This window comes from Aplidium turbinatum, chromosome 18 (assembly GCF_918807975.1).
Source record: "Aplidium turbinatum chromosome 18, kaAplTurb1.1, whole genome shotgun sequence".
Classification (NCBI taxonomy): domain Eukaryota; kingdom Metazoa; phylum Chordata; class Ascidiacea; order Aplousobranchia; family Polyclinidae; genus Aplidium; species Aplidium turbinatum.
In genome coordinates, this window is record NC_137489.1 from 6,705,297 (window position 1) to 6,718,279 (window position 12,983).

Sequence of the window (12,983 nt, forward strand, 5' to 3'; positions counted from 1 at the left end):
TTAATTTATCGTGATATATGTCAATATTGGAAAGGAAGTGCACAAAAACATCTCTGAACACTCTTGAACAAAGGTTTTCTGCAAACACAGCAATGGTATTTTCTTCTTGGTTGTACCTTTGTTTATGCTCAGCAGCAAACTTTAGATTTTTTGACATAAGCAATGAACAGTTTAACAATCCATGATCAAATAGTTGTATGATTGGAATAGTATTTGAGACAATAAGCTTCTCCACAAATGCACTAATAGATTGACTTTTGGAATGCGGAGCATTGTTTATAACAAACAGCATTTCATTGAAAGATTCATGTAAAATATTATCCACTAGGTTTTCAGCGAAATGAATTAATGCAATGTGAAGCATAATGTTTTTTCTTTGTAACCAACTTTTCAAAGCTTGAAAACTCAGTAAACACTCTTGAAAAAGAATTAGTTCATTCCTTTGATATACACTTTCTTTGTCTTTAACCCAACCAAAATTTATTTCACTGTTCAACAAACTTAGATTCCTAATTTCTAAAATCTAAACTAAAAGGCAAACTAAATTTAGAATTGGAATCCGTCCAATCTCCAAGGTAACGCCTAGAACATCACACAACTATGGCGAAAGTGCCATGTCTATTGCATCCTGTCTTTGTCATGAGTTACCAAGGGGGGTGGGGGGACTTATATACAAGTCCCAGGTATACAAGTTCTCTCATTTTCGCAAACCATCATTTTTTCCCGATTTGTTTTCTTTTTTCAATTTCTCTTTCGCCTGAGTTGTGTGATGTTCTAAGTTTTTTCAATCTCCAAACTACCGAACAAGAGTTGCCAGACTTTTTTATTTTTTGAAAAATTCCAAACAAAGCAGGATCAATCAATCAATCATTTTATTTTTCGTCATTAACGCGTCCGGGACGAAAAAGATACAACTACAAAAGTCGATATAAATTTTAAACCTACCAGCACAGGATGCAATGGTGCGTGCAAAAATAGAAAGGACCGAATCTCATTGGCAGTTTCTTGAGGTTCAAATCGAAATTAAGTCTTCTTCTTTTGTTCTGTCTTGGACGTCGCGTTAGAAGCTGCAAAGCTGTCGTGTCATGTCGGAAAAGAGCATATCTGAGATATCTATGGAAGGGGATAAGGAGGCTTTCATTACGTCTGACAATAGAAGGGCTTCTGTTTATCGTAAATAATCTCTGTCGTAAAATGACAATTGGCACCGATAGCAATTTAATAAAGCGTGTTATGATAACCTGCATTATGCTATTAGTATCAAGCCTGGATATTCACTGCATGCTCATAGTTACTTATATTAATTCAAATACCCGTATAGGCTACTTGCTTTACACCTAGCCTACTGAAAGGTTATGTTAAGAAAAGCATCTTAATTATTGGTAACCTTCAACTGTTTTTCCAATTAACTTTTAAATATGCTCTACATAACATTTTCTAACTGTCTTTTGTACCTGCCTGCATCAGCTGCACTACAAAACTTTCTGCTATTTAAAAAAGAACCCCATACTTAACACGGTAGGCTACCAATTACCGGCCTTCTAGTGTCGTGACTCGTGAGAATAAGCCAATCGTTGTGAGCTTTCGTAGGCTATTCCTTTCTTTAGATATTCCTGGAGCAGATGCCAAAACTCAAGCCTTCGGGAGGCAAGACCTCGTACGCCTACTACGATAACTGTTCACCCAAAACAACATAACGAAGTTTATTAAGCGACGCCTAAGTTTTCACCAGTAGCCTAGGACTAGGTTATTCTAGCCTAAGCCTACCCTGGTTTACCTGTCGACAAGCTATATGAAATAAAAGTTTTTTTTTATCGAAATGTCAAAATGCACTGAGTTATCAGCATTAACTTGGATAAAACAATTCTTTTTCTTTGTCGTGTGACCCTCTGAACTGAGGCCGAGGGTCTATCCTTTTACCACCCCAGATTCACAAACAATGTTCCCGGACTAGGGAACGTTCAAATATTACGTAACGCCTTTTTTCCGAATTTTTGACCCCCCCCTCCCCCATGTAACGCCAACGTAACGCTTTTTTCAATCCCCCCTCCCCCATGTAACGCTTTTTCACTACGAATTCAGCACAAAAAACTACCATTCCGTACTCGAAAGCGTTACGTAACGTTTTGCTTGAACCCCCTCCCCCCCAATGTGACGCTAACGTAACGCTTTGCATAAACCCCCCCCTCCCCCTCGAAGGCGTTACGTAATATTTGAACGTTCCCCTAGGCTACTATAGAGAGCAGCTAGTCTTTCTCTTTCGTTTCATCATCCAAGACACTCAGACCACTCCAGTAGGTGGCTTGAAAATGGTTGGCTACAGTCATTGATGATGTGATCTGCGGTTGTTCCTAAGCACCACATTAACAGGAAGAGATCATTCCCCATTGGTGCATGGTTGAGCGGAAAGTCCGACGCTCGTGCGAAGACGGTTGAGCCGCACCCACGCCTGTCTTTGAAGTGTTAGGCCGATCATGGGACGTGTGTCGGCGTCGGACATGAATGAATGGAGTCTGGCGGTACTGATTTCCATTTTTGGTCCGCCAGAGATGTCTTTTCAGCTTCTTTGACAATCTCCCTGTCTTTGCAGGCATCCAACCAGCTGAGCTTCGTCGCGAAGAAGCCACTCTCTCTCTTTCTTGTCGCGCTACGAATCCCAACCACTTGCTCCACTCAAGCCTCTGAGCGAGAAACTCCAGCGATTCAAATTGAGACACCCATTTGTAGGCCTACATGCCGCGCAACTCCTGATAAAACCGCTGAAGACCAATCCATCAGTGCGGCTACCTGGGTGGACCACCAGTGGAGCTCGAAATGGAAGAAGCCCCTCAAGACTCCAAAGTTTCATATCCGACCTCCACCCAATCGGAATGCATTTTCCAAGAAAGGGGTGGGTGCGGCTCAACCGCCTGCGTAGCCTACTAGCGTCAGACTATTCCGCTCCAACATCCACAAATGGGGGATGGCTCCATCCACGATCTGTGAGTGTGGCAAGGAGGAACAAACGCAGACCACACCAATAGTAACAGCGCCATTTACCATGCGCCAAATGGTGTGCGTGGTCTGCGTGAACTGGATGACGAATCAATTCAATGACTGCTTGACACCTTCTCAGACATCTGGACCGAGTCGCCGCCACTGCCCAAGAGTGCTAAAAAGTAAAAACCTCTCGACCCTTGGGTGGCGAAGAAGCTTCGTTGATCAGAAGTTGAGCGCTTGGTACAAATGGGTGTCTTGATTTCAGTTGACGAGGGTGCTCGTTCAAAAGACAACAGACTTTAGAGTGAAATCTGTAGACTACAGAACGGGTGTCTACAAACTTGTGCCGAATACAGTAATTATTTAGTCCCTTTGTCAGTTTTATGAAAATTGTCAATTCCAAGCAAGCTGTCAGACTTTAAATATTTAAAATTGAGTTTGGCTTTTGGCAGTTTTTTAGTGTTATAGTTTGGAGAAAGATTCCTTGACTTGACGGGCTACGAAAAGTTAGGCCGAGGACCAATTACAGCCTGGACCAATCTTAAATAAGCTGAAAAAATCAAAGCAACGATAGCCACTAAAGCAAAATATTTCCAGAAGTTGACTATAAGTACGGTAGCCTATCTAATTCATAAAAATCTTTTCTTGCACCAACAAAACGATTTGTAGCTAACCTTTTCATCTACTTGGCTTGTCCTACACTGCAAAAAAGGTAAAAAAGTGTAATAAATTTAATTGTGACAGAAATTTTCAACCCAAGATAAAATGAGGTCAGGATGAACATGTTTTTTCAAAAAAAATTTATGGATTTTTTTTATGACGCGTTTAATCAAGCTGCTCTATGCAGTAGGCCAGACATGATTAAAATTATCTTTTGTAACTTGATGAGAAGTCACTGTCGAAACAACGCAGTTGATGATATCAAGTAATTACACAAAGTGCAAATGAAAATACGTAATTAAATAACTACAGACAAGCACAGGGTGACCAATTTAAAATACAAAATTCCATTGTTCTGCGCGTGCCTAGGGAAAACGCAGCCAAGATTGCTCTTGTTCAAATGCATAGGATTATTATAGCAAACCACATTACAATCCAACCAACGATCCAACCATTTAATAATTTACCAACACATTTACAATTTCAAGACATGAACTTAGTTAATGAATAAAATACCAATATATGAAAGAAAATATAAAAATACCACAGAAAAGATAATATGGATAACAACACGTTATAAGTAACACGAGAAACTGGTTATACACTTTATACAGTAGTGAAGATTAGTTTGAACTGGTAGGTTATAAATTCAAGAAAATTATTCTTTGCATAAAGCGTAAAGTCAAGTTATCTTTTATAACTATTAACTAACTACCATAAGTTACAACGGAAAAGGATAACCAATAACCAAGTGGCCTGCATAAAAATTGAAGAACTTTCAATAGCGATAAAACTTGTCAGAAACACAGTATTTCCGAAATGAAACACAGTGGGTCCAGTTGTACATAAAAAAAATAGGCTCGTTTTCTTTCATTTGGCAAAACAGCCTTCGCTCAAGCGTCAGCTGTAGTTTTCCTAATTGTAAGAAAATAGACAAATATGGATCTGGCCGAACTATTGCGATAGTAAACAATAAAATGTTAATCGTTTAAAACACACAAAACATATCACACCAGTAGTCCAGTCACTAAACGAACACTCACTGCAACGGAAAGATTTGGAAAATTTCAGAACACAAAGTAGCATACTTGATGACGTGGCAGATTCATTCCACGCCTCCGCAGTAATGAGGTAAACTGTAGAGGTGTGTTGAGCATACACTCGAAACAAAGGTAATCTCGTAGGCGAGGTCATTGCTTCTGCGTGCTTATGGCGCCGTGGAAGTAGCCCTTTGAGATATAGGTTTTGCTATGCAATTGCCTATCCCACATGAAACATACGCTATGAACATTCACATTTCACAAGTACATGATTATAATAATAAAATTTGCATTAAAAAAACCTAAATAAATCTAGCGTCGCGTTACTCAATTTACACTATCATTTTACTAAAAGCTGATTAAAATACTGCTTGAAGTTGCCTCACAAGAGTTTATGGCACCAAGTTTCAATACCAACTTTGCCGCCGCTGTGGATTCAATACTTACAGAAACCGGATAGATCTTGTTTTGACGAGTATTCGGATTTTTACCAAACACAAACTCAACACTGCTTTTCGCAGCACTTAAATTACCATTCTGTAATTGGTTAATCAATTTTTCAAATGACAACAGTTCAGTATCACTATCTCTCTCCATCTTTCGTGGAACTTGCTGCAGGTGACAGCTGAAAAATAGTTGGACAGCGCATTTCCTGAGCGCAAAAAGTGATTTAGTCGTTGGATCTGTGCGCAAAATAACTCCATCTATGCAGTTTTTTATAATTTGGTTTATTTCAGAGTTAGCATGGCGAGGAAACCGAATTTCAGATCTAGTTGAATCTTGAATGTCTTGGGACGAGTAAAATATCTTCAGAGAATTTCCAATCGAATATGTCTTTTCGTTTATAGTTGCTCCGTTGTACTTTACCGTGACCCTGTACTCTGAGATGCATTTGGCTGCAATTCAAAAACAAACATTACGCAATGAACGAAGGCATCCGTGCAATCACTCAACTCACTACCACGCTTCTTATGAGATAACTTCAAGCGTGAGTACAATGTAATGCAAAGGGCAATAGTATCCAAACACACAAAAGCGCTGTGTTGAAAAAATTACAGCATTGCATTATATTGTCTACCATCTTGCAGCGTTCACCTGATGAATGAGAAAGTAAAAGCAGAAACGTACAAGTTGTTTTATGGCCTCACTGACGTTTCGCGCACCACAACAATGCGCATCCTCAAAAGCGAATAACATAGAAAATAAAATTTCGAAATTATGCGGTGAGGTCAAAGGTAAAAGAAAAAAAGTTACAATTAAATGATTTCGAACAGAAAAAGTCTTCGTAAGTTCATTTGTGTCTCACTTGCTTCAGCCTGAACTAAATCGTTTGAAGGTTTTATCTGTCACCGGACGCATAAATTAATCGTCTCGCACCTCTTGTTGGCTATTCGAAATAACGTTTTTAACTTTTTTCTCTGGTCTTTAACCGCTCTGCAGTGGGCTGTATGAAACTGAAATTTTATTCTGTACGTTATTTGTTCTGAAGATGCGTATTACCATGGTTCGCAAAAATTTTATACAAGAATACGTTTGTTTTCTCTTTCTGCTTGTATCATTTATCAGACGAACGTTGCAACTATTGCTAAAATAGTATTGTATTCACCACTCATCATAGCCTACTAAGAAGCGACAACGTTAATTCAGAAGTTTGTAAATTATTATCTCGAAACATATTCTGACTTGAAAGGGCAAGAATGTAAATTTCGTGGGCATTATTTTTAATTATTGTAGTGAATACCTAAAATTCCCTGGTCGACCAAGAATTTTTCCCAAGGTGAAAGTGGATTTTCGGGTTCACGTGATGTTGATGGGATGTCGGGTAGTTTGATCATCGGGGTAAGAGCAGAGTCTTTCACCGCATTTTCCCTGGACAAAATGACGTAAGTTTTTGTTGATGTGATTAACTGTCCGTTTCAGTCTAGAATTATTACAAAATGCACAATGAAAATTAGCAGTTTGAAGACTTAAAAAAACTAATGAAATAACGTTAGTGATCTAACGAATTTCTTTGCCTGTATTGTTGACACACCTCTCATAAAAATCTGTAGCATTTTTTTTCTTTCTGTAATACTCATAGAGATGAACCAACAACTGAGGATGTTTTCCAGTCATGGCTTCAAGGAACTTGTCCATGTCCAATCTGTCTCCTTTTACTCCAAGGCAATTCTTGATCTTTTTTGTTTGGCCTTTATCGCAGGCATGTGCTTCCTGATGCAACCAGCAACAACACAATGTGGTTTAATGTAAGTTCTAGAAACAATCCTTAAAACAATTTTTTACTCGCTCAATATAATATTGTTTTCATATCAGAATCTTACAAAAGCATGAGATCATTTCTTATACTTCGAGTTTGTTCTTCAATAGATTATGTTATGAAACCTTTTATTATGTACTAGCTAGGAGCAGTGCTACTTATTAAAGCCAATGAAATAGTAGCATTTCAACACGAGCATTAAAATAATCTACAACTTGTGGAGTAGCTAATTTCAAGACCCGTGGCAAAAGGGAGGAATATTTTGCAAGGGTTATAGGTAACCGGTAACCAAGCTTTATGTAGAATTCTTGTACACTTACATGGTTTCTAATCACCTGCACCAAGCTTTGCACATTGGGACATGATTTGACAGGGTGTTGCTTTTGTTCCCGAACAGGCTTTGGTACGCTGTTGAGATTGATGCCAAAACTATGAAACTTTCCAGCGTCTGTATCCTTCAGAAGTCCCCCGTCGAATTTGTTCAAGTCTTCAAGTTCTTCTTTAATTTTTGGCTTGAGATCAACTTGGATTTTCTACAAACAGAACACATGAAACGTCGGTGCTGATAAGCAGCTTTAAAATAGAAACACTCTGACAAAAGAGCAGTTGATCTGAAATGAATTATTATCAGTGGTACTAGTAGTCCAGCTTTAATCTGGTGATGCCCCCGTTACCGAAGATGGCCGGATTCACATTGAGCAAAAACTGCATTCACGATCAAAAATAAGCTACAATGAATTCTGCAGTTTAAAAGATAGCTCTAGTCAAGGCTGAGGAGCAGCAGTCGGAAGGATTTTGGTATGTCCGGAGTCAAAGTCGTCAAAAAAAAAGACTGACTCCGACTTGATACAAAGCGGTGAATAAAATTTTTGTTGGCAACCTTTTGTTTATCAAAACATTTTTTCTAATTCTCTGCATTGCGCTCTTAAAGTTTACCAGAAAATAGAAGTATTCGTTCCTGTCAGTTTTTGGAAAAGTCGCAGTTTCAATTTTGATTAAAAAATGAAAAAGAACAAACATTAAAAAAACTGGCAACACTGAAGCCGGAGTCGGCCAGTTATAAGTAGAGGAGCCGGAGTCGTAAAATTTTCGCAAGACTTTGCAGCTCGGATTCTAGTACATAGCACCTTGTAGAACTCAACTTTCCTCTTTGAATTCCAAAACGTAGGATGACACAATACATCACTGATGGTTAGTCTGCATCCCGGGTCATGGGAAATCATTCGCTTGATCAAGTCACAGGCGGTAATCTTCTGCTCTCTTGAGAAAGGCACTAAAAGACAAAATTTAGATAGCATCTGGCAACATACAGCTCTTGTATTAATCAATCAATAAAAAATTGACATAACGAGTAGAGCCGTCATCGAATATGCAATTGGTGACACGAATGCGAATCTACATGTGGGATGAGACAAACAAATACATAAAATGTACAGTAAGTACTGCTGGCGTTTTGCAAGTTGAGATAGGAGATACACACTGCACACAGCCTATTTCCCAGACAACAAATCAACTGTTTTACATTGATTTAACATCTGCAGACGTTAAATGAACGTAAAAAAGGTTGATTTGCTGTCTGGGTTATCACATACTTACGATCCGAGTTACGTAGGTAGTCTAGTTTAGGCGATTGTCCATCACGTATATTTGCTTCTTGCTGATAGTCTTCTTTTCCAAAGAGATAATGACCGTTTGAAAGAACAAAATAGAGCAAAACGCCCAAGGCAAAAATGTCGGTAGAACGGTCCTAAGTAACAGAACATAGCTAAAATTAAAATCATAAACGTTAAAGTCATATTTAAAATTACAAGAGTGTGATACATCATGAAAAGAAAACGTAAAAATTTGGAAGAGGCTGCACAACAAAGTAATAGTATGTCTGTCTACTAGTAATAGTATGTCTGATTGTCTGTCTACACCAAAGCTCAAGAAGTTGTAAAGATTCAAGTTGTCAACTTACCCATGTTTTATTATAACACTCCTTCGCCATGTATGCCCTCGTACCCATTGACCCTGTAGAAACGCTCATTTTCCCTGGGGGAATAACCTTGCTGAGACCGAAATCCGATACTTTTACAACAGTTCCGCCGCTTGTTCGGACGAGTAAAAAGTTGCTCGGCTTTATATCTCGATGAACTGCAAAGTAAAATACAAGCAATTCAAATTTGTGAAATTATTATATTGTGGTAGTGGTAGTGTAGCACCACTTAAAGCTTTAGTGATAGAACATTTTTTGTTATGAACGCAGACGCATGGTGACTGTTTGTATCAAGTCACTAATGAAGGCAACCTGGTTGCAGTGATTTTCTGAACACAACAGATTTGCTGGTCTATACAGGGTCATCAATAATAATTAACCTTACAAGAGATCCAATTCAAAAACTGGCAAAAGAGGCGAACGTGGCCTATGGAACCATGTTCACAGTTCTCAAGAAGGATTTGAAGATGAGCACATTCAAACACATGAACAGTTGCTAAATGCCAATACCATCGAGAAATGTCTCTCCAGAGCCAGAATTCTGCTCTCACGCATTAAAGGAGGAGGCACGCTGCCAAACCTTGTGTTCAGCGATGAGAAGAAATTTGATGTCCACTGTCCAGCATTGTTTTAACAGTCAGAATGCTCCGCACCTAAATATCCTGACGCCACAGTGTGCACGCCTATTTGACCGGCGCCCAACTGTCTGCACCTAAAAGACGTGGACCCCTTTATCTTCTCATTCCCTGATGCTTAGATCAAGTATGGGACTCACCTAGTCACCTTTACCACATAACGACACGAAAACAGAGCAATCGTTTAGAGTTGGTGGCTTAAACTATGCCAGACCTGTTTTGTTGTAACAATAAATAATACTAAGTGAGCATACACAACACACTACACAGAGCGAAAAAACAAGACTGACTGCAACATACTTATGTTGCATGATGTGTGGAGATAGTCAATACCACACACGGCTTGCTGACAGATGTCCATGGGAATAATGCCAAAATAATCTTGAGGCTTAACTTTCATGTCTCTCTCACCTTCAGTTGCTGGAACAATCTCACTATTTCGAACATACTGTCAAACAACAAAAATTGTTTCACTGTAAAAAGTACAAATACAAAATAACCATAGTACAAACTTGATAATTTAACATAAAAATGAAGCACAAGCACATTACCAACTAAGTCTTTCCATACTTTACTAACATAAATATTCAAACAATAACTTTACATTATTATTGCAATCTGAAAGTACTACACCTCTTCAACATTTGAGTCACATAATTCCATGAACAATATCACAGCAACATCCTGAAAATATATGTTACTTATTTTCATGGCTTTAATTGTTCATTCTGCTGCTAAAAAATGCATGTGGCTGCCAACCTGGCATTTCATAAAATCAACAAACATTGAAATAATATGAGACAAGGCAGAAATGGAATTAGCAATTACAATGATAGTGAAAAAGCTCTGAGCAAAGTCCAAGTAAATTTCTGTATGTACATAGGAAAAACTTACTCTGACCATCATTCTGGTTAAAACACATCGTGCTTTTTGGTTTATGTATCAACTTTCTGTGAACAATCCTTTTGTATACTCCTTTTCAGTTTTAAGTACGGTAGCATAGGTCATAAAGTAATAAAACGAACGCAAGTCATAAAGAACACAAGTCATTTCATTTATCAAATGCCTGGTAGAACAGTTTCACTTAGTTTTAAACATTGATCAGTTATGATATATAGATAAGATATTTCCCTACCAATATAAGCATCCAAAATCATACCAAACCTTTTAGGATTGTCAAAAAAATATTTATTTAATAATTTTGATGAAACTACATTACTTTTGAAGTTCATATCTATAAACAAGTCAACAATATTTTCTATTTGTATAAGTTACCGTATATAATATTATAATAATAATTTCTATTTGAATAAGATCCTTCTGATGATCCTTATTTAGGTGAAACAGGTTGTTAAGGCTTCAAATAGTAATAACTATATTTGATATAAACAAGTCAGATTGACAATCGTAACGCCGATGCTTCTATGACGCAACATGTGCTTTTCTGATACTAAGTGTTGCCTAACTGTAACTGTCAATTTCAAATTATTTGCCGTTTTCCAAAACCAGTGCCTAAAATTAAGCATTTATATATAAAACTATTTGGAATTTCTGATAACCTCTGATTTGTGCATTGGTTACCAGAAATTCCAAACAGTTTTGTAAATGCACCATTACTAAATCAGGTAATTTCTCATTTGACTAGGTTCTAGACTGCTAAAAATAGAGAATAAAAAGAAACAAATACTTACGCTGTCATCTAGTGAATGATAGTGAATCACATTCTTATCATTGTGACCAACATGTTTCAAAATTTTAATTTCATTTTCCCATTTAGGATAGTTTGATTTGATTAGCTCTTTACCAGCCCAAAGGCAATCATCTTGTTTTCGATATCTAAACAACATGAAGTTTGACACTTGTAAGGAAATAAAATTTTATCCTGATCCAAACATACAGCATTTGTATCAATTCAAACCGTATTTATGCTTGAAACATGCTGATTTATGCTCACACAGACAACCTTTGGAACACACCAGGGACACAAACAACCAGCTGAAATTGGATGAACTGCAGAGGAAAATTGGTCTGATTTTTATTTGTTGTATGCTGACGCTCAGTAAGTTAAAACTTTAGAGTTAGAAGAGAGGAAGTCAAGAAAGCCAATCTTCGTGTCCACCTTCAAATGTATCTTTAAGTGTGTTGCCAAAGACACAGCCACTTGCTTTTGAGCGATGTCGAACTAACGCCTGTTCGAGTCTCACAAAAAAATTTCATCACTCAAACGTTGGTTTGATGAAACAATTTGAGTAAGATAGCAGAAGTACAATTCTTACAAACATTATCAGTACGCGAGTGATCAAAGTTTTCTTCACCATGTTACACAATATCTTACATGTAAGAAGCCCAGTGCGATTAATGCATTGCCTAAGATATTTATGCTCGCATTTCAGTAAAAAATGTGTTTAGTGTGATATGCTTCAAAGCATTTTGTCGCACAGAGGGACTGGGCATTGCTTGCACAGAAATGCAACTTAGGTTCTTTTTTATTGGAAGAAAAACAATGCAACATCTTTGTTTTGGTTGTCCTTTCTCATTCACCGAAATATCTTTATGGTGTATGAGATCTAACATTTAATCATCTAAACTTTACAATAACCACTAAGGGCGATAAATGCAAAAAAAGAACTTTGCATACCATATATATTTTTCTTCGAAATAAGTGTCATAAATCACAGAACTGTTGAACAAAATTCCTCATTAACTGCCCCATTACCTCAGTGGTCAAGTGCCTGAATCAAGATCACGTAGCGCTAGTTCGGCTCTTGGGATGTGTGGTTGAGCAATGCATTTCAGGACCGCTCTCGATTCAGCGGCACTTACTGGATGGAATAATTCTCTGGCAACAACACTTGAACAACTATCGGAAAAATTTACTCTGTTAGTCCACCCGGCTAGCTCAGTGGTTACGCGCCCGCTCAAGATCAAGCAGAGCTGGTTCGACTCTCAGGGTGTGCACTTGAGCAACGCATTCAGGACTGCTCTCCATTCAGCGGCACCTAGTAAATGGAATAATTGCGTGACAACAACACTTCTACAATCGGAAAACTTCACTCTGTCAGTCTCGGCAACCGGCTCTGCATCAAGAGCCTCTACAGTCTACAAGTATGCGAAACTACCAGGAATAACCTATCAAGGCTTTGTCAGTCCGAGGATAAAGATTCAAAAACCATACCAACCAGTAGCTGACCAGTAACCCTGTGTCACTGGTTTAAAACATCTATTAAGAATAACATTTTAAAGGCTTTGTCAGTCCGACAAAAAAGATTCAAAACCAACCAATCTTGTACAATACATACACAAAAACTGTCGATCCGCCACCTTCTCTTTTCAATTTTCTTACTTCTGTCCAAGAGGAGTGGTCAAAAAATTCCATGGGGGACAGGCTTGACTTCACAGAATAGTTCTTAATTCATTGAGTTCTGTCTACTGCC

The 12,983-nt window shown here is 38.0% G+C and overlaps 1 protein-coding gene across 2 annotated transcripts; it reads right to left on the minus strand.

Annotated features, from left to right (window-relative positions):
* Window positions 1-3,699: 3,699 nt before the first annotated feature.
* Window positions 3,700-12,983, minus strand: LOC145787492 (serine/threonine-protein kinase/endoribonuclease IRE2-like). Of its 2 annotated transcripts, none has more exons than XM_082599244.1 (11): window positions 12,849-12,983; window positions 11,241-11,385; window positions 10,183-10,233; window positions 9,850-9,997; window positions 8,897-9,072; window positions 8,533-8,683; window positions 8,064-8,209; window positions 7,272-7,469; window positions 6,712-6,890; window positions 6,421-6,548; window positions 3,700-5,575 (listed from the first exon to the last, which is right to left on the minus strand). In XM_082599244.1, exons 1-11 carry the CDS (start codon window positions 12,923-12,925, stop codon window positions 5,028-5,030), a joined length of 1,947 nt encoding a protein of 648 aa, XP_082455370.1. In that variant the 5' UTR covers window positions 12,926-12,983; the 3' UTR covers window positions 3,700-5,027. The 2 variants fall into 2 exon arrangements, with proteins under 2 accessions (XP_082455370.1, XP_082455369.1); XM_082599243.1 differs by having other exon boundaries at window positions 7,257-7,469.

Bases quoted from the DNA above. Each gene is read 5' to 3' on its own strand.
- LOC145787492 (XM_082599243.1), bottom strand. From the start codon at position 12,925: ATGGAATTTTTTGACCACTCCTCTTGGACAGAAGTAAGAAAATTGAAA. The intron at 7,470-8,063 runs GTGCTATGTACT...TTCTGTTTGTAG, and splicing joins GGAAAGTTGAGTTCTACAAG to AAAATCCAAGTTGATCTCAA. The intron at 6,891-7,256 runs GTAAGTGTACAA...TGGTTGCATCAG, and splicing joins TGCAGGTGATTAGAAACCAT to GAAGCACATGCCTGCGATAA.